Consider the following 20,905-nt stretch of genomic DNA (forward strand, 5'->3'; position numbering starts at 1 on the left):
CATAATGATTCTGTCTCATTCTTGATTACACACATCGTCATCACTACCAGTTTGTGAAGCCAGTTTTGTGTTGTGGGAATGTCGTAAAAAAAAAGGTGTGTCATAGTTTTCCATTGTGTGTATGCATCACTGTATCAAGCTGTCGTGTGTGTACATGTTTGAGATTCTGTGTGGGTACATATCCACGCCTCTGAAATAAAAACTTTGAAACTGACATCTACCTGAGTTTTAACAGGTAAATACAGAAACATATTTAAGGTTCTCTAAATGGGACTGAGACCTTATGTATTCACAAACCTGCATGTTATTTTTGTGTGATTCGTTCGACCTTAATGAGGTTTAAATCAATTTTGAAGCAATGAATTATATGACAAATAATCTCTAGCTTTAGGAAAACTGAATGTTATACTAATATCAATTACAAATCAAAACCGTGTGCCTCAGATTATTAGACTTTACTTAGAGCTGCACTACATTGAAAGCAGTGTAATTTAGTGTTTAAATAAATAACTGCATTTCTTGCTCCAGTAAATCCAGTGTGTGTTGTTTACCTTACCTAAAAGATATGATCAGGCTGAGGGTGTGCTGACAGTGGAATAAGTGGCATAAACCATGAAGGGCTGCTGGACCAGGATCAGGCCTAGAGGCTGTGGTGGAGGTGGGAAAAACAACATATATTAATGAAAAAGATTTTTGAGATGATTTTTGAGACAATTATGCAAATAATATTTCCAGTGTCTGTAGCTTTAGTCTCCAACAAGATGTTTCTTTTGGGAACCCCGACCTGCAGAGCCACATGCAGAAAAACATCAACCTGTTGTCTGGCCCACACATTTATGTGAAATGTGCACTGCTCTTAAAAAGAGAAGAAAAAATTGAAGTTTTTACTTACACAATTCAAAATGAAAGTTTGATCATTTTAATATTTTACAGAGGAATGTTGTCATGATCAGATATGTCTCATTTTGCAACTTTTTTAGTGGTAATGTCTGTGCTTTTTAAATGTTTGCTACTATGTTTTGCTACTTGCAGGGCTTGTTTTACACTATCTTTCTATCTTATCACTATCAGATTATGAATGCTTCGGTATGTGTCTAGCTGAGACAGGCTCCAGTCCAACTCTGGACTGGCTCCATAACAGATGGTTGGATGGATGGTATGGGTCTTTGACCTATTCTTACTAACTACAAGAACAGATAGGGGCGGCATTTAGCTCAGTTGGTAGAGCAGCCCAATGTGTGAAGGCTCTGTCCTTGCTGCGGAAGCCCAGGGTTTGAATCCGATCTGTGGCTCTTTCCTGCATGTCATTCCCCATCTCTCTTTCCCTGCATTCCTGTCACTCTTCAGCTGTCTCTGTCAGAAATAAAGCCCCAAAAAATGATCTAAAAAAAGAACAGATAGAAGTATGCTGTGTATTCTGACCTCTAATCTGTTTGTCCAGGTTTTCAGTAAGGAGAAGGAAGGGAGCCCATCCTTTCAAATAGGGAGTCCGCTCAGCAACCTGCTGGACATAATGACACCCCGGGTCAATTATCATATCAATCTGAGATCAAAAAGCTATTAAATTATCTCAGTTTGAATAATGGACCTTTTCCACAGCAGCTATTTTGACATGAAATGGTAGCGTAAACACAGGTGTTACCAATGATACTAATTAAAGGTGCTATTTCATTCAGGTCAAACAGAGTCACACAGGGTGAAGTGTGTTGTGCATGTTGGCTCACTGGAAAGTCCCTGCTGCTTTAAATGAAACCGAACCTGATAATTAGTATCATTGGAAACAGCTGCGTTAACTATTTTGTGTCAAAATAGCTACTGTGACTTATTATTATTATTATGATTATTATTATGATTATTATAATTATTATTATTATTATTATAAGAAACACAGCTTACCCATGTTACCATAAAGTAATCTCAAGCTCTATCTTCTTTAAGTATTTTTAAGCAGTGTTTTAGAGTGGACACATATGCTGTGTAGTTAAACTACTACTACTACAACTACTACAGACTACTGTGTGGTTATTTCCCCTGTGTGGGACCATTAAAGTCTATCTTACCTTATCTCAACTCTCGATTTTCAATAGCAGAAACAAGCTCTGATAAATCCCACTGTACAATAAGCTAACCAACCTGCCTAGCAACAAACAGCAAACAGATAAGAATTAGCCAAAGGGACATTTTATCAGGAGTTGGTGAAGACAGTCCCTTAGATTGGTAAATGGACTGTAGTTATATAACGCCTTTCTAGTCTTCCGACCACTCAAAGCGGTCTACACTACATATCTCATTCACCCCATTCACACACATTCATACACTGATGGCATTGGCTACCATGCTTGCGGATCTAACCATTCATACACATTCACACACCCAGGGCCGGTCCTAGCTATGGGCAATGTGGGCGGCCGCCCAGGGCGCATTTTCCATGGGGGGGGGGGGTGTTCGCCCAGGGCGCAAATGTGTCCAGGACCGGCGCTGCACACACCGATGGCACAGCCTTCGGGAGCAATTTGGGGTTCAGTGTCTTGCCCAAGGACACTTCGACATGCAGTCGGGGATCGAACCGCCAATCATCTGATTAGTGGACCACCCGCTCTGCCTGTGAGCCACAGCCGCCAGCATGAGGGGTGAATTCGTCTCTTGGTCACAAACATGCAGTAATATTGTGTTTGATATGTGTAAGCATGTTCACAACTGTGTTTGTTTGTCCGCCCCCCATTGGCCAAATCTGATAATGCAGCTGTAAAATAAATTTAAAAAATTGTATTTTTTTTTTTTTTTTACAGAAAATCTGCAATCTGGTGATAACTTAAGTTTTTAATCAAGGTGATAATTTACATGCAAATGATTACACAAATATCTCTGCCATATAACAGCCCATATTTTTCCCAAACAGTTGATGCTGACAAAGGTAGTCCCGCAAGATTCTTGCCCATTTCTCACTCTTTTTTTATCCTCTTCTCTCACATGCTGAGCTGTGAGGAGAGGGTGGGAGCAGACTTCATATTTGTAAGCTACAAAATTATTCACATGATGCCAGAACAGCTCTCTCTCTCACACACACATATAAATCGCATCCTATTGCTGTTGTATGTGTTGAAAGCACAAGGTAACAGAGAATATGACACTGTAGGCTCTATAACAATGTCGGTTGCAGGGGAGGCCATCCTTTTGAAAGGGCAAGAGATCACAACAGTGGCTGGTTTTCACTGAAGCTTTTTCCCTTTTAAGTATAATTGTACCACAGTCTTTTATTCTCCAGTGTTCCTGTTTATGAACCTTCCCTTCCAATTGTCTGGAGCATGACAGCTTCCTTTATCTGTCTCAGCTACTCCATCCACGCTAATACATGAGCCATCTATTCTTCCAGTTTAATACTGGTTTCAAGTAGAATGCAGCACAAAGCTCTTATTCTTTCTTTGCCGACTGGGACATTTATTTGCTTTATCACTCTCCTTTATTCAGCCGCTTATCTGAATGCAGGATTACTGCATAGTCCAACATAAAAATTCAAAGTATCTTTGCTCTCAGTATTCTTTTTCAAAAAAAAGTTTTTACTGAGAACTATATGAATACAGTACACATGGGTGTGTAAATTTAGAATCAAGAGTGGCAGCAGTACTAAGTGAACTCCCAACACTTACTACAGACATGTGGTCACTCCTGTTGTTTTTCAGCCTCAAATGAAACATACCACTCCTCTGGACTGACAGCCAATGCACAATCACAACAGTTTCCCTCTGCTTAAACCTTGCAAAAAGGTCAAATTAAAAAAAAAAATGTAATTGATCTATAATTATGTAACACATGCCCTCTGCTGGTTCTTTTAGGAAATGTGTTTACTCTCAATACAAAGCTACAGCTACGATCCTAATAAATCATTTATCAAAACACACGATCACTAGAAACAGCACTGGAAACTTGTATGCTGTATCTTTTTTTATTATTATTTTGTGTCCAGACTTTCTCAAAATCATCTTTGGTATCCTGTATAGAAATACATTTAACTCGGTTTACATGATTGTCTTAACACGTTGACCCTAAACAGGCATCTGTTGATCCTAACATTTTAAAATGTAGTGTACTCTTAACATGTAATGCCATCTTTGTGAAAATCTGCATGTTGTGTGGCATGAAGCTGTTTATAAGCTGTATTAAACATTTCAAGAAATCCAAAATCTATTTCAGCAATATTCTAAAAGTCATTAATAAGATAGCACTGGATTTTGTTTGGTTTATATATTTATTAAGAAATGTAAATACTTTCTAAATCTTCCAGTATAAATACATATCAGACATATTCGTAGAGCAGGGGGAAATATTTTTACTACCACTTAGTGGCCTTGCCCTCCTCACTGCTTTCTCCTTGAAGGTAGCCGTCATACAGCTGTCTGAGGTGAAGGATTAGTTCCTCTGTGTTCTGTCCTGTGAGAGCCGACACGGGGATGACCCGCTGGGTGACAAGGCTCTTTAGAGTCTCTAGCTTCTCCTGGGCCTCAGGTAGGTCCATTTTGTTGGCTATGATGGCCTGAGGCCGCTGGGACAGACCACGCTCATACTGGTCCAGTTCATAACGCAAGTGCTCGAGCTGGATCCAGGGCTCCGGAGCAGACAGGTCGAGAACAAAGAGGAGGAAACGACAGCGCTCTATGTGGCGGAGAAAAGAGATGCCCAAGCCTCGATTTAGGTGAGCTCCTCGAATGATGCCTGGGATGTCAGCAACTACACAGAGCAAGGGTAAAGGTAGAAAATTTACATTATACTTTAAAACTGTAATATTTATTACACAGTTTTTATGAACACTCGATTCGATTTAACACCTCTGCTATGGATTCAATGAGTCTGGAGGACCACATAATCAATATTTTATATCAAGTATTGATTTCTTTAGTTAGATGTGTAATAAATGTGATAATGTACAGTGAGCAGGTCGTTATTGCAAAATAAGCCCCTCTGGGACAATTCTATATCACCGTCTCAGAGTTTATTTCGCAGCACGACAAACTTGCTTCATATTATCCCGACTCCTGTATAATATATTAATGTTTGACTTAAAATCAACTACCTGCAACTTGTTCGTGATCCCTGTACTTGACAATTCCTACATGTGGGTTGAGTGTTGTAAAAGGGTAAGCGGCCACAGCAGGCCTGGCATTGGAGATGGCTCTCAGCAATGATGATTTTCCAGCATTAGGAAACCCCACCTGATGGGATTCAGATCTGTTCATTATATTTGTGGTGCTGAATAGCAATATGGTAATGTTTTAAGCACAAGTAGCTTTTTCTTACCAGTCCAGCATGGGCCATGGTGCGGAGCTCCAGCTGAAGGACCCTCTCCTGGCCCTCCATTCCTGGAGTTGCTGTCATTGGGGCACGGTTCTCATTGGACAGGAAGAATCGATTCCCCTTCCCACCGACGCCTCCATATACAGCCAAATACTCCTGGCCATGCTCAGAGAGGTCTACTACTATCTGTCCCTGTTCCTTCACCACAGTGCCTAATGGTACCTGTAAAAAACACCAGAGTAAGCAAGTTTAGATGCTAGAAACATGACAAAAGTTTATATGTTTATAGCTCACATGTCATGTATGATCAAATGCACTCACAGAAATGTAGGTTGAGCTGCCATTCCTGCCGTAACAGTTCTTGTTGCCTCCTGACTGCCCATGTTCTGCCCTGTAAATTGGAACTATCTGCGCCAATGATTTGACGAACCGATCGGCTGAAAACGCACAAACAGGGAAACACGCTGTAGATGGAAAACATTTTGGTATGACACAGAATATATTAAGCTTTTTAAATCTACAATTATTGGTAAAGGAAAGAAAGTTCCAGCTGGAAGGGTGGGGAGTGTTGGATTTTTGTACATAATATATGTTAATGGAAATTGTGGAATAAATGCCTACATGGCAGTCTAGTGTCAGTACGCATTCCTTGAACCCAAACATCCATCTCACCCTTGATAATGATGCTTCCTCCATCACCTCCATTCCCTCCGTCCGGTCCACCCCACTCTTTTCGGGGTTCACTGTGAAAGCTGCAGACCCCTTTACCGCCTGAGCCAGCCACCAGCTTCACGCGGCGATGGTCCACAAAGTGACGGGTCTGTGGGCCAAATCAATAAATAATACATAGAATTAGAAACCTCACTTGGAGAGATTAGGCAACAAGTATTTGCCATTTTTTTTACTGCTTTAACAAGACATACACTAAAACAATTCAATCTTTGGTAAATAAACCTAGATCATTTGAGTTTATTCTTACAAGAAATTAATATTATTAAGTTACAATGCTCAAATAAATATGTCAGAAACATGATACTTGATTGAACTCTTTCCCTTGGGAGATGTTTTTGGGTATTGCTTAAAATATAAAATATAATTAAATAGTGATAAATATAAAATCAGATACATACAGTATGCATGGTTGATTGGATACTAGATATACCTTGTGTGTATTTAAAAACATAAATAACGTTTCAACCTTGGAAACAGTAACACACATAAACACATAGCTCAAACACAAACTAGCTTCTTCTCCGACAGCTTCTCGGTCTTGTTCGGGTTTCCTCGGCCTTTGGCGCACAGCGTGCAGGAGGTGCTGACATCTCGGACACCTCCGGCGACTTTCCGCCTCCACACCTGGAGACAAGAACCGAGCCCGAGCGGGCTCAACTCGTTTCTTCCTCTGACCTCTTGTCTTAACATGTGTCCTAAAAGTATGTCCGGAGAAAGCCACCGAGCGCTTTTAACTCTGGTCAACGTCGCCAACATTGTGTCGTTCAACAGACTTCAGTTGTCAGAGAGACTTCTAACATACAGCCTGTCAGTCTATACTGTCACTCCACGAAGGACATACATGTCGTGTGTACTCTGTTTATCCATTTTCAATAACACACCACTCACAGCATGCTCACAATGTACAAGCGCCCCAACAATACGGAATCCGCGAAGGGACAAATTGTGTTTCCCTTTGACAAGTAGGAGTGCTCTGCCACCACCTGCTGTTCTGGATATGAAGCGTACAGAAATAAAATAAAATAAAATAAAATCTGTTTATCCATTTTCAATAACACACCACTCACAGCATGCTCACAATGTACAAGCGCCCCAACAATACGGAATCCGCGAAGGGACAAATTGTGTTTCCCTTTGACAAGTAGGAGTGCTCTGCCACCACCTGCTGTTCTGGATATGAAGCGTACAGAAATAAAATAAAATAAAATAAAATAAAATAAAATAAAATAAAAATAAAAATAATAATTTCTATTGAACACGTTTCTTTTGTTTAATTTATTGGATTTTCTGTCTCTTCTTTTTATTTGTGGTTCCCAATTAAGGAAAAAGTCAAAGAAAAGAGAAGCTGTACACTAAAGCTCTAAGCTACAACCTACCAACTTTTTAAAAAAATCCAGTCCAATATTTCAGTTAATTGACTCACATCTGTAATAAAGAAGTCTGAGTACTTCTCGGGGGCAGAAAATTAAAAATGTTGTTTAATTTCATATTTCGTTGAACAATCTGACAAGTTTGTCAGTTTCTGCACTGACTAAATCACATCAGCTACAACCCTAACTTAATCTTTAATTTAATAAATTCAAGTAGTACAAACTCAAGTTTGTATGTGAAAGCCTGCCTGGGAAAAGAAAACCTGATTCGGCTTCTAATAATAATATTATCTGATATTTTGTTAACAAAAACACAAAATACAGACATGCAAAAGGTGAATGTCAGTTTATTTTATATAACAAACAGTAACAAAAGACAGCAGAAAAGATCAGGCAATGCAGTCTTACAATATATAAGTAAGTAATAACATTCATATTTGGATTATGCACACCAAACTTCATTCTCTCACTCACTGTCACTCTCTTACATACACATACACATATGCACACACACACACACGGCATACCACTCACATCAGTTATGACACACAACATAGAACTGGAAAAGACATGTTCAGTTCACAGTAAAATGAAACACTGATACAAAGTCAATGTAATATAGAGAACCCTGTGATTGTCACTGTTGAGGGGTACATAGTTATTTGGCTGTTTGACAGCCAAGTATCTCACATTCTTGATTAACCCTGCAAAATGACAACTACTTTACCCCTCTGAGATAAGTTGAGTTATTAGAGAATATACTGCAAAGCTGGCCCCTCACAGTCACAGTAATAATGCTCATTTCTGCTCAAAATGTAAGAAACAGTGATTAGTGAAATAACCAGAGGTGTTAAATAAATAGATAGATAGATAGATAGATAGATAGATAGATAGATAGATAGATAGATAGATAGATAGATAGATAGATAGATAGATAGATAGATAGATAGATAGAGAAAGACATAAATAAATATGTAAAATAAGGCAAGTGTGCTTGTACGACATGTACACTTATCTATATCTTTTCTGTTCACATTTTCTTCATCTAATCCAAAGAATACTGAAACAAGTAAGCATCATGTCTGTGCTGAACGTCTTCACATAGTCTATCTATGAGAAACATAAATACAGAAAATCTTTTTCTGAAATATGACATGTCAGTTGAAACCTGCAACACAACATTCAAAATGAGCAAACCACAAAGTCATCTTTGCCATCCTGGTATGTTAGGAAACTATAAATAATGATAAACAGTGTGAGTTCACCATAAGAGCCAACCTCAACATGACTGAGTCAGTGTATTGCACTTATTGAAGTAAAGGTGCACGACCCGTTAATGTTCTGTTTCTGTGTTACTTTGGCTTTTTGAGGATCATTTGTTAAAAAAACAGCCTTAATTGCACTACAATACAAAATATCAGACAATACATACACTGTCACTGCAAAATAAAGTGCAGACAAAGTGGAGATATGTAAAATCATTACTGAATGGCACCAGAGTAGTGTAAACCCTCTTCACTCCATCTATGCGGAGAAATGCCACTTAAAAATATAGTGTCAAAAATACTACCACGATGTATGATTATCATGGACAATAATACACACTTTTAAGTCTGGATCAGTCGGCTATCTATTACCTCAGTAAGACATATGTAGAGAGTGAAAACACATAATGTTAAACCACACAGCAACACATCACAGTTTGACTAACACGGACAAACCCCCCTGATCAAGTCAGGTTTAAGGATCAACGTTTTCACCTTCATAAAATTAATTTCTCTTATCGTGAGATATAACAGTGTTTCAGCTAGGAATGAAAGCAAGAGCTGGACCTAGTCTATTAAATACTAATTTACTTTTCATAGCCTCACAAACCATAAAACTCATCTGTGCACAAAAAAGGGCCTTATAAAATAAAACAAACATTAAAAGCAGGGGAAAGTAAAACAAATGAAAGGCAAAGACAGAAAAAAAGAAGGATACAAGCAATTTGCTTGCTTATCTAATAACTTTACTGCACCTTTTCAGTACCCTATTTAATCCATATTCATATAGTCCATAGTTAATCCATATTAACTGTCCTGATTCTACAAGCACCCTGACTTTTTGTGGGCAGGCCAACAGCATTTCACCCCCTGTAGCCAGCAAACAGATAAGGAGAGCATCACAATGACTAGATTAGTTATTCTTACTGTAGCTAGAACCATGATTAATGTTAGGATAATAAATCTTAAGCAGCCAGAACTTCTACTCCATAGCTGAGCCAGCGCATCACTGTTGAACCATCCCTTATTCATTTTCTTCCAGCAGGACCACAATGCAGTAACTTATTGCTGATAATTTCCATACTGACCCTGCAATGGGAATAACAAGGGATTAGCTTGTATTTCATACATTGTATTCATGTTTTTTTTTCTGTTACTTGTGAGACAGACAAACAAAGGACAGGTACAAAAGTATATTTTTATGTTACCCAATTATTCGTACATGCATCAGCTTTCCTGATGGCTAATACTTCTACTCATAGTCAGAGATGGATTGACTATTACAATTGGATGATTTATTACAATTTAAGGGTTTTGGGGGCTTGAGTACTTGTGTATTAAAGGCTCAAGCTACACAGAGAAAAGAAAATTATCAACCAATTTAAAAGATATATTTCAATTGGAGACACAAATTATTTTCTTATCAAGTTATCAAAAACAGATTACCACAGTTGCTTTGAAATTGATCTGAATTCATTCATTTGCTCATTCATTTATTTTTTTCCTTTTAAGTAGGTACAACAATTCTGTTTTTTTCGGTGATACTACGATGTATTTTAATCATGTAAATCAGAGTTTAAGCAGCATCGGAAATTAAAATCAAGACTATAATGAAGCACCTGTTGTTGCAAGCAGAAATATTAAACCCATTATTTCTAACTAATTTTTTACCTTAATAGTTTAAATTGACTGCTGCATTCCCTCCAAAATAAACTTAACTGAATAGGTTAAATAAATCAGTGTTGCAAAGCCAGTTTGAGAGAAAAAGAGGGGATGATTTAATTTGATGTACCTGTTCATAGGCATAGGGTCTCTGCGTCTGTGCTCCAGGGCCTCCCTGGGAGGAGCGGTAGGAGCCATACTGTTGACTTTGACCCTGCTGATACTGAGAATATTGCGAGGATCCACCCTGGCCAGGACCTGTGGCAGAGGGGTTTCATTTATTTAATGTGTTTATTTGTTTTGTGTGTGTTTTTTATGTGAATGCACACAATATTGTATTAATTGTATAGGTTGTTCTAACCGTAACCCTGTTGCTGTCCGCTGTAGCCTTGTTGAGAGGAGTACTGCTGTTGGCTGAATTGCTGCTGTTGGCCAGAGCCCTGCTGATACTGTGACTGCTGTTGACTGTACTGAGAGTTACCTGGAGATATGCACAAATACACGTCAGATATTAATTATATGAGGTAGTACTTAAATGTAGTGGATGGTTGGACATGCTTAGACAAACTGGTGTTGCAGAAAAATATATCTAAAACACAAGATTTAAAATAACAAAATGACTAACTGTCACCTCCTTCATAGTAGTGCTGTGAAGATTCATCAAAGGACCTGTCATAGCCTTGCTCACCATATGAAGATTGTTGATATGAGTACTCCCCATGGCCTGTAGAGAACATGATTCAACACATGCAAAAACACTTCTGCAAAGGCAAAACCCACTCACATACAGACGAGAAATTATTATTCACTTTGAAGCCAGAACATTCATAATACATGTGAAATGACAAACACAAACACCATTTTCAAGGCTTCTCACTTCAATGTTATGCACAAAGAAACACCCTTTGCACTTTTTCCTCAACACACTGCTATAGCACTTTCTGAAATCTGAAATTTCGGCACACCAAAGGGGACAGTATGGACACAGACACACTAGTAGGAAAAAGGATTGAGACCAATGTCAGTCTTCTGTAATTTTTTTACAATAGTTTTCATATCCCACAGTAAAGGGGAAAAGGCGATGACTGGAAGAAACAGCTGAAGCTTCAGCGCTACAGTAAATCTGGCTCAGGCTTGTGGGATGGTGCTAAAAGGAAGTGGCGTGTCCTATAATGGGAGTTTGTGTGTTTGAGGGCTGCGTGTGTGACGCTTATGGATGTGCATGATTACCATCAGGGTAATACTGCTGGTTTATGGGCTCGCTGGAGCTCTGAGTGTGTCCATACTGCTCTCCGTAGAACTCGTCTTGTCCCATGTACTGCTGTGCAGATCCTGCAAGACAGGCGACACCACGATTGGTTAAACAGTTGGTTGGACCAATTGGTGGCTGAGTTGGAGACTAAGGAGGCTGTGCCAGGACACTTGGGCAATTTAGGCAACCTGAAGGAGTGTGTGTGGATATGGGTTTATTATATGTGTGTGTGCGTGTAAAATATGAAAGACAACAATTATGGATAGCTTTCTTGGAAGTCATCATTTAATTCTAAGGCGACTGTGAAAAATTATGAACATAATTAATTAATATGACACTTCTAATTTTGTTTAAAACTTATGTACTGTAGATTTCACTTGTGATGAATTTCTATGGGTTGAAATAATAATATGATAAAAGCTAATTCCAGCTAACCCAAATTTTGTAAACACTAATAAAGTGGAACAATTACAATGAATGATTCCATGACAAATTGAGACGTAACTTGTGTGGCAAAAAAGAGGATTAGAGAAAGCCAGTTATCAGGGAGCATCTGATCTCTGCTTGTTGATGGTGTGCAGAAACTCCAGATTCCACTCCCTCTCTTTCCCTTTTAATTTCATCTAACAAACTCAGAAAAGCAACAGAATAAATCTGCATCCGAGAGCCATGCACAGTGTAATCTCCTTTGCAAACCACAACAAACCCAAAGTTTCCAAATATGTACGTAAGCTGTAGCATCAAAACGCTTTCATAGTAACCACTGTAACAATAGCAAAAGATGTTCATAGCAACATATCTGATCATTCCTGATATGACCAAGGAGACACAGCTGATAGAGCAGCCCTAGCAACAGCCCCATGACCAATGGCTGGAGAGCGAGTCACCCAGCTTGACTATGGACATAACAACTCCATAACACAGTTCTATCTGGAAATACATCACCCACCGATGCAAGGATAATTGTGCACCAGGGTGAATAAGGACTTACAACCATTGGCCGGTTGCCCTGGAAACAGTATCCCATCCTTTTTATATATCAGAGTTACAATGTGCCTAGTCTACACTCTTCAAAAGACATAACAGGACAGGATGGAGCTATTATTAGGCGCATGCTGACACGGCACCAGTTAAAAAGATTACAGAGACAGAAACCAAATGTGACACGAGTGATACATCTACAGCCTGCTTCTTAAAGAGGCATGAAGGCAACTGGGACAGACTAATTTGCCAAACCGTCAATATCGCTCTCACTTTATAGTCTCTGAAGGCAAAAACTAATACCATGTCTACACTAATACTTCAGCAGCAAATGTTTTATCATTCTGGAAACTGTAAGACTAGCATCCAGAGCTACACTTAATGAAAACCTGTTGACTATTTTAATCCAAAGAGTTCCAAACTCTTGTCACCCATCCATCAAGGTAGTTTAGCACACATACACAACACACACACAAACACACTGAGTACCCATTGCCATGTCAAACTAGCCTGAAGAAGTCTCACCACCTACCTTGCTGTGAGGAACGGTAGGATCCCATCGGTCTCTGAGACATCATACTGCTTCCTTGACTGCCCTGACCCATCATGCCCATGGTCTGCTGTCCCTGATAGTGTTGCCCCCCTGCCTGGGCTGAGGAGTAGTGTGGAGTGGCAGACTGTTGGTGCATCATAGTGACTGGGAAGGAGGTGGGATTATGGCGGGAGAGATCTCATACATTAATATACACACTCTATGCACATATAGCATTCAACAGCATACACAGCATTCTCAGAACTGAGACAATGTGCATAATTAAACTGACAAACGCATGTAGAAAGAGGTCCAGCGCAATAAGGGCAAAGTAAAGCATGTCCATAGCAGTCAGGGAGCTCTTAAAGAAAAAAAAATCTCTTTGAGGAGATGCTTTCGAGGTTTTGCTCCGTAGTCATATATGCAAACAAAGCCAGTGCATAAACAGAGGTTCAGTAAATAGGCATTGACATCTAGGGAGAGGAGGCTGCATCTCAGGGTTAGGAGTCAAAGATTAGGAGAGGCAAAGCCTGGAGCAGAAAGAAGGGGGGAAGAGGCAGGAGCCCTCTCCGATGAACTGAATGTGTTTGCTTATTTAATGATTACACTGGACTAAGCGAGAATTTATAGAGCGATAAGTGCAGATATGAATGTGAGCAAATGTTTTAAGCAAGATCAGAGGGAACACATTCAGAAGTATTGCAGAACTCTCCATTTCACCATATCTATCTACCTACCTCACCCTGAACACTTGAAATGCATTATACTCACCATTCCCTTTCTCTAAGAGCCAAATCTTGCAGCACACCCAGTTAACACAATACAAACAAATAAGGGAGCTTGCATTTCAAGAGTAGGGTTCATTTTAATGAAGCATGAAAGTATACTCCTGTCCATTAAAACAGACCGATTTCTGATGATTAGGCTCCTCTATACCTGGCTCACCTTGGTTGGACTGCATGTTGAGGTTGCTGCGGGAGGAGGAAGAGGAGGATGAGGGTGTGGAGGAAGAAGAAGAGGAAGAGCCATAGCCAGGCCCAGGGCCCTGGATCATGCTGCCCTGGGAGGAGGGCGCAGTGTGGCTGTAGCCAGAAGCTGAGGCCGAGCTACCATAGCTGCTGGCTGGCAGGCTGAGGGAAGCGGAGGGAATAGCCGACTGCACCTGACCAGACTGCTGCTGCATGGGAGCATGGCTGGGGCCTGACAACACACACGTACAGTCAAGAGCAGCCAGCACATGTTCTCATGTGGTGCCACAACATGCTAATCTTAGACCCACATTCAGTTCATCTTTACAGGAAGCTTGCATGGTTGTAGAAGGGTTGATTTATGAGTGTTAGTAAAGTGTGTAGAAATAAATTAGAACCAGGAAACAAAGCAAAAGTCGTTACAGCTGCAATCTGACTATTAGCTGAACATAAAACTGCAGATACTTTCAGGCAATAAAGTGACAGAGACAAGACATTGTATCTGCAGATAAACATGCAGCAAGGTCTGAAGCATACAAACACCCAGGACAGGGGACAGAAGAACAAGATGGAGCTGTATGTGTGCACACAGTCTGGGTTTGTGTGCAAAATAAATAAAATAAATATTACCATTGCTCATTTGGCTCTGCATCATTGATGTGGGGGGCAATCCTGGTGCCACGTTGTCATTGAGGTTGCTTTGGCCGTGTCCCCCACTCTGGCCCATTCCTCCAGGACCCATGGACATGTTGGAAGTGGGAGGCTAGACGGTAAAAAAATATAACTGTTAGTTAAAACAATTATTGAAAGACCATGCTTCTGTTGTCCTCTTTGTCCTCATACCCCTCCTATATAGTCTATTAAATGATCAGATTTTTGTTTGTTTGTTTCTTCAGTGGACAAATCACATAAAACTATTTTACTTATGTGCTGTATAAAATGAGTTAAGTCGACCTAAAGACTTTGTTCTCAAAATAGATTTATTCTCAATATTTTCCAAAAAAAGTAGAGAAGGTGATGACAGCAATGGGATAGCAGGAGCACAATGCATCTGATGAAGATGAAATCTACTGTGGTACTTCATGAAAGACTCACTGCAGGTAGTAGTGACTGCATGTTCTGATTTGAATCTGCTATTGTGGCCAAGTAAACAAGATTTCTGTGCAGGATCTGCTGATACCTGTCAAAAAGTCAAAATGAAACATGGCTTTATTTACTCACATTTACTTTAACATGACAGTTACAGAAAATTAAGAAACACTTACTGCGTGCATTCAGCTGTCTTGCCTTTGTTTTGGTAATCCATTATACACTGTATTAAATGATGATTTTCATCCAGCATCTTTGGGAGACAACAAAATCACAGTATCTCAAGTCACAGTGCATTGTAAATTATAAAATATGCCCCACTAAGACATCGCAGTGATGTTGTCCTGGTTTCTCATAACTTCAACTAGCCTAAGATAAAACATTCTGGGTCATTTTTTTTATAACAGAGCCCAATGAAAGAGCAGTCCTGGTCTCTGTCTTCAGGATGGGTAGTGCGTTTTTAAATCAGAAACGTCCATATAAACGGTTCAGTCAAGGATACAAGCAGCAGCAGTCTGAGGAGCATGGAGCTCAGGGTTGTCCTGTGTTTTCTCAGTTTTACTACTACCATACCTTTCTCAGATGAACGCTTAAACATTCTGTTCGCAAAGCGTTTGTGCATAATAACCATTCAAACCTAATGGGACGCTGTCTGATAAGAAACTGGCACCTGTAGGTAATAAAATCCAGCAAATGTGTACAGGTAACAAAATCTAAAGCTTCCACTCATTATTTTAAACAATCATTCATCATTCGTCAGGGGGAGGAAAAAAGCGAGGAACAGCATCACAATGAAGCAGCCCAAGCCGGTGTTGAGCCTGTAGAGCGGTCGCCTGCATCTCAGTCATGGCTTTGTTTGGTTCGCACCTTCAACTGACTAACGTTACAATACCAGTTGCCATTTCTTCTGATATCCGCCACAGGCTACTTTCTCTGCACTAGCGGCGGAGACGCACACTCCCCATCCAGACTAGAATATTTAATCACAAGCGCCTCAACCCATCAAGATTTTTTTTTATCCTCCCACCTTTCTTTTACCTTTTGAATCGTTTGCTGTGTCACCTCCCCTTTACTCCTGGGGCGCGCCGATGAAAATGCCACCGACATTTTGTCATATGGGAAATAAAAGCGCTTCTTTTATTCTAATATTTATTATCTTGAGCGCAGCCCTCTATTTGGTTACATAGTTTGTCCACTGCCAATAAACAGGGGGGGTATTGACAATATAACTCGATCATCAAATAAGGGAAGTTAGAAAACACTGGATTCCTCTGGATGCATTTGAACATATGATTTTGTTTAAAGTATTATGTATGATCTGCGTGAAAATAATGACGCGGATAATGCGCTGGTAAACAATATTGGAAAATACCTCTCCCTCAGTTTTTGGTATAACCCGGACAGTAGCCTACCACTCTCCCTCACTGTGGACGGGGTACCCTTTGATTCATGAGAGCCAATCAGTCCACATTGTGCGCTCCACTCGGAAATGTGAAGCTCGGTTGCAAAAGTGCTTAACGCCTCTAAGAAGATTTGAACGCCACATTATGATGCCACAGTTTCATATCCGTATTTGTTACAGTATCACCATGCACCTGACACCCAAAGCGAGGTCTGCCCTGCAGTTTCACATCTTCTTGGAGATATTGTTGCCTGTGATATTATACAACATTTAACAAAAACGCATGTTTCTTATTCAAAATCAGATAAGGAAGGTTAATACCCATAAAACACGGATGCTGTCCAACAATAAGCATCAGCTACATCACAAGCTCTCTTCTGCACATGCCACCGACTACAAGTTAACATGAAGTACTCTCAAAAAGCATGAGACAAGTGTATCAGCAGTTTTCAGTTTATTTACATTAGTCACACTTGTTGCTTCTATGACAGAAGCAAGCAACGTGCAAGCCTTATTTTAGTTCATGATACCTTGACATATTTTACAAATAATAAAATGTACAAATTAGGAGGAGTACTCGCAAGAGCAAAAGCCAGATACTTCAAACACGAAACCAATCCATTTCATGAAATTATGTCAAGTACAAGAAAAAAAAAAAAAGTAAACAATAACTTTACTTTTAATTGAAAAAACAAAAATGCTTCTGGCAAACATGGGTGTGTGAGGGTACCAAAGTCACATACAGAGACTATTTAGAGGGCCATGCATCCATATTCAAAATGGGGGCAAAAGAAAAAGAAAAAGGACAAATAAAAATACAATCTGGCAATATGAGGGCAGGACAAGTGCCTCAGGGGGAAAACAAACCAAACAAGACACAATCCTTCATACAGTGCCAACAAAGCTGCTACAGAATGGGAACAATCATTTGATAAGGGGGTTGTTTTTCTGTGCTTTGGTAACATACTCCTGACCTTTACAGCTGTCCACTCCTCATTCTGTAAGACGACAAAGGCTGAGCCATGCCTCGTCCTCTCCGTCCAATATATCCACCTCTGAAGCCTTGGCCCCTCAGGAACCGTCCAGGGACCCCAAAAGTCTCCAGATTGCGCTTCCGCTCTTCTGCCCATGTTAGTCTGAAACAATTGGTTTACACAAATGAGGTACAGGCCTGTAAGCTAGACATGCAAGATTAAACTTAAAAAAAAAAAAAAAAGCCACTTCACCTGAACTTCTTATCAGAAGAGATATTGTCAAAGAAAGATTTTGCTTTATCATAGTAGAATTTTGGTCCAAAACGATCATGCTCTGCAGTCAAGTGCAGTTCCTCTTTTTCTTTATCTACCTCAGGATCTCCATCTGCAGACAGAAGCATGTACTGTAAGAATCCTGCAAGCATACTCTATGGAAGACGAATGAGTCAAAACATTATATAAATCATGAAGTGTTTTCAGCACTACCAATGTTGACCAAATCCTAGAGCCAGAATCATACAGTCTTGCCATTTAGAGATTACTTACAAGATAGCATTAATAACTGTAGGTCTTAATATAAACACTAATGTTTAAACATACAATTCCGTGTTGAAAATAGAGTGAGTTTTCACTTGAGCTAACTAACCAACCTTTCATATTCATCCTGCCCTGGATCTCCCTCTCCAGCTCCTCCTTAATAAACTGTGCATTCGATGAAACAAAGTCAAAGTCTGTGTCAAACTTAAGGGTAGCAGATGGAATGTTAGTCACCATCAGCTGGCCTCTACTACGGTTCCTGCGCCTCCGAGCTCCTAAGATTAATAAAAAGGAATTGAGTGTAAACATGACTTTGCTATCGGGATCCAGAAAGTTCAAATTCTGTATGTTTTACAGGTACCTTGTCGTCTCCTTGGCAGTGGCCTGTTTTCAATATTTTGCTGCCGAGTTTCCTGCTGAGCACTGGGAATAGGAGAGCCTGGCCTCACTTAAATTTAAAAAATACAAAACAAAAACAGTTACATTTCACTTTTAAGACTTACCTGAACTCCAAAACAATGTTTTAAGCCTGTTAACAAACTAAACTATTCACTTTTAGGTCAAATTAATGGACATTTTATTTTGACTTTCGTCACTGCAAGTCTTACTGGTGGCTCCAGTGACCTTTCTGGTCTGGAAACTCTCTCCTCTGGTCCGCTGGGGCCTCCTTCTCTCCCACCGTTGATCCTGCTCCTGGGATGCAGTGGAACCTCTCCTCTGCCAAGATCGTTCCACATGGAGTGTTTGAACTGCCTTTTCCACCATAGGGCCCCTTCTCATCTGTAAGCCTGGAAGCACATGTCCTGCATGAAAAGCACATAGTGTAGTATACTAACAACCTAAACTTATTCAGCTGCACTAAGGATGTGGGTTTGTGGTCAGTTTAATAGGAATACATTTGCATTCATTGACTTACCAAGGCCAAGAGCTGCAGCATATTGGTGATTAAGTAGAGAGCTGGCAGCAAGCTGGTTGTAGGCGGGCATCCTCACTGGGCTAAATGGTCCACGAGCTGAGTAGACGCCGGAATGTCCTGCACTGGATGACTGAATAAGAGAGGTTAAAACAATTTCACCATTATCTGGGATATACTTTGCCCTTTTTAGGTTCTCTGTGAAGTGTGAGCCATCCAGTCTTTGTATACCTGTATTATTGCAGGATCCGGTGGTAAGCCATGGTGAGATCTTGGAGGTTCACACAGTGAGATATCCTTAATATCACTTCCCCGGAAAGTGATGTACTCATAGATATCATCTTTGGGTGGTGTTGGTCTGTCAGTGGGTCGTCCCTCCGTTCCAAAACACTTTACTAGTTGAGAGAAAATGTTTGATAAAAACTAACAAAGTGACATTCAGTTCAAATTGTACTGACATCTTAAGTTAAATCTTAATTTTGGACAGGCTGACATGCATGAGCCTACCCCACTCACCTTTAGCCAGCACTACTGTGGAGTTCACTTTGTCAATTGTATACAAAATCCCTTCATATCGATTCTGGGCTTTTGAAATTAACCCTATTTTACAGCCAATGTACGGCTTTGCTGAACTCATAGCTGGAGAACATTCAGAACAATTACATATAAAGACAAGAACTCACATCAAGCAACCAGCATACACGCCATGGAGGCTCCAGAAACAATTTATAAGCGTCCTCAGGTGACCTGAAACCACGCCCACTAATTGAGGCTTAAACACACCTGGCAATGAGACGACCTCTAATTCGCTGTCAGTGCCTGTGCTAAACTGTTCACCTTAGATCTGATATTAAGCATAATGGACAGTTGTATTTGTAACAAACATATGTGTGTGTTTTGCACATTTTTATAACATTGAGTTGCTGTAGCCTTAAGAAGTCCAGTAGCCATCGAACTGGCTTGTGCAGTAAATAAGTGCAATTTTCTCATGCATGCATACTGCACTTTATACAATCAGTACAGTCTCTCAAAGACAACATTCTTTATAAGGTTTTAGATTTACATATTGCACAGTTCACTGTTACTTGTTTTTTTTATTTTACTGTTACTGGTTTTATTTAACTGTTATTTATACATGTGTATATAGTGTTAAAATAGGATATCGTATAGGTGTATAGGGTTAAAGTTTTGTTTTCTTGCTATCACTTACTATCTCACTTACCGTTTGGGAGCTGCGGTAACAAAAACAATTTCCCTGCGGGGATTAATAAAGTATTTCTGATTTCTGATTCTGATACCCTGAGAAATAGTGCTGCAAAATAACAGTGTAAACTGGTGGGCTAATTGTCTCAATGGGTCTGACATCCCGGCAGCCCAACATCACTGCTCACTGTCTGCGAGCGCTGAGGCAGCTGCAGCCTCGAATATAAAAAATAAAAAATAGCAACAACGCAGCCATTTTGAGTCGTCTAGTATAAAGTCAAATGGACAGAAAATGCTTCGACACTGTGCATAGGTATGTGCAATGATATGTTGTACAACACGGGCACTGTCTCAGAGAGTCTACTCGAAAGTGCCACCAGCAGCAGCTCTCTGTGAGTGGTGTCGTTGTTTTGACCAGCCAGACACACTCAACACTGCAGCTCACTGCTTCTCCTTCTTCTTTGTTATTTAACAGCAGTCTGCATCCTTATTGTTGCATATACTGCCCTCTTCTGGACTCTTCTTCTTTCCTACTCCCTTTTTCTTTTAAATTCTTTTAATTAACCCATTTAACATAAGATATCCCATTATGATTTTCCTCCCTTCTCTAGATTTCCTCTGTTATACTCTTGAAACTCTTCTCCACTGTTCCTGTCTTCTGCAACCCCGCTATCATCTCTTCCCTCTCCCTTTCATATTCATGACAAGCAACCATCACATGCTCCACTGTCTCTAC

At 40.0% G+C, this 20,905-nt stretch overlaps 3 protein-coding genes and 1 long non-coding RNA gene across 13 annotated transcripts in view; all 4 read right to left on the bottom strand.

Annotated features, from left to right (window-relative positions):
- LOC113745591 (uncharacterized) overlaps positions 1–2,245 on the bottom strand; it is a 30,227-nt gene extending 27,982 nt beyond the window's left edge. Inside the window, exons 1-3 of one of the 3 annotated variants that reach the window (XR_003462215.1) lie at positions 2,061–2,245; positions 1,423–1,504; positions 557–647 (exon numbers count right to left, since the gene is read on the bottom strand). This is a non-coding gene — a long non-coding RNA (uncharacterized LOC113745591). Of the gene's footprint in view, positions 1–317; positions 648–1,422; positions 1,505–2,060 lie in introns of those variants that run through there. The other 2 variants (XR_003462214.1, XR_003462213.1) reach the window with 2 other exon arrangements.
- A 1,679-nt stretch (positions 2,246–3,924) lies between these two features.
- mtg2 (mitochondrial ribosome-associated GTPase 2) lies at positions 3,925–6,991 on the bottom strand. The gene is made up of 6 exons (XM_010731685.3): positions 6,532–6,991; positions 5,962–6,109; positions 5,611–5,726; positions 5,293–5,511; positions 5,069–5,207; positions 3,925–4,725 (listed from the first exon to the last, which is right to left on the bottom strand). The coding sequence occupies exons 1-6, from the start codon at positions 6,775–6,777 to the stop codon at positions 4,331–4,333; spliced, it is 1,263 nt and encodes a 420-aa protein (XP_010729987.2). The 5' UTR covers positions 6,778–6,991; the 3' UTR covers positions 3,925–4,330.
- A 741-nt stretch (positions 6,992–7,732) lies between these two features.
- Positions 7,733–16,314, bottom strand: LOC104919626 (SS18L1 subunit of BAF chromatin remodeling complex). 7 transcript variants are annotated; one of them, XM_027277211.1, is made up of 11 exons: positions 16,179–16,314; positions 15,317–15,393; positions 15,147–15,231; positions 14,682–14,814; positions 14,029–14,283; positions 13,084–13,203; positions 11,549–11,650; positions 10,944–11,042; positions 10,680–10,799; positions 10,449–10,576; positions 7,733–9,745 (listed from the first exon to the last, which is right to left on the bottom strand). In XM_027277211.1, the coding sequence occupies exons 1-11, from the start codon at positions 16,245–16,247 to the stop codon at positions 9,719–9,721; spliced, it is 1,215 nt and encodes a 404-aa protein (XP_027133012.1). In that variant the 5' UTR covers positions 16,248–16,314; the 3' UTR covers positions 7,733–9,718. The 7 variants fall into 7 exon arrangements, with proteins under 7 accessions (XP_027133012.1, XP_010729988.1, XP_019126795.1 ...); XM_010731686.3 differs by having other exon boundaries at positions 10,950–11,042; positions 13,084–13,248; XM_019271250.2 differs by having other exon boundaries at positions 13,084–13,248.
- Positions 16,315–16,979: 665 nt separating this feature from the next.
- Positions 16,980–19,678, bottom strand: lsm14b (LSM family member 14B). 2 transcript variants are annotated; one of them, XM_010731688.3, is made up of 8 exons: positions 19,483–19,678; positions 19,198–19,361; positions 18,970–19,099; positions 18,662–18,841; positions 18,415–18,501; positions 18,167–18,328; positions 17,769–17,901; positions 16,980–17,678 (listed from the first exon to the last, which is right to left on the bottom strand). In XM_010731688.3, exons 1-8 carry the CDS (start codon positions 19,601–19,603, stop codon positions 17,519–17,521), a joined length of 1,137 nt encoding a protein of 378 aa, XP_010729990.2. In that variant the 5' UTR covers positions 19,604–19,678; the 3' UTR covers positions 16,980–17,518. The 2 variants fall into 2 exon arrangements, with proteins under 2 accessions (XP_010729990.2, XP_010729989.2); XM_010731687.3 differs by having other exon boundaries at positions 18,662–18,856.
- Positions 19,679–20,905: the final 1,227 nt, after the last annotated feature.

Source organism: Larimichthys crocea, unplaced genomic scaffold (assembly GCF_000972845.2).
Source record: "Larimichthys crocea isolate SSNF unplaced genomic scaffold, L_crocea_2.0 scaffold97, whole genome shotgun sequence".
NCBI lineage: Eukaryota > Metazoa > Chordata > Actinopteri > Sciaenidae > Larimichthys > Larimichthys crocea.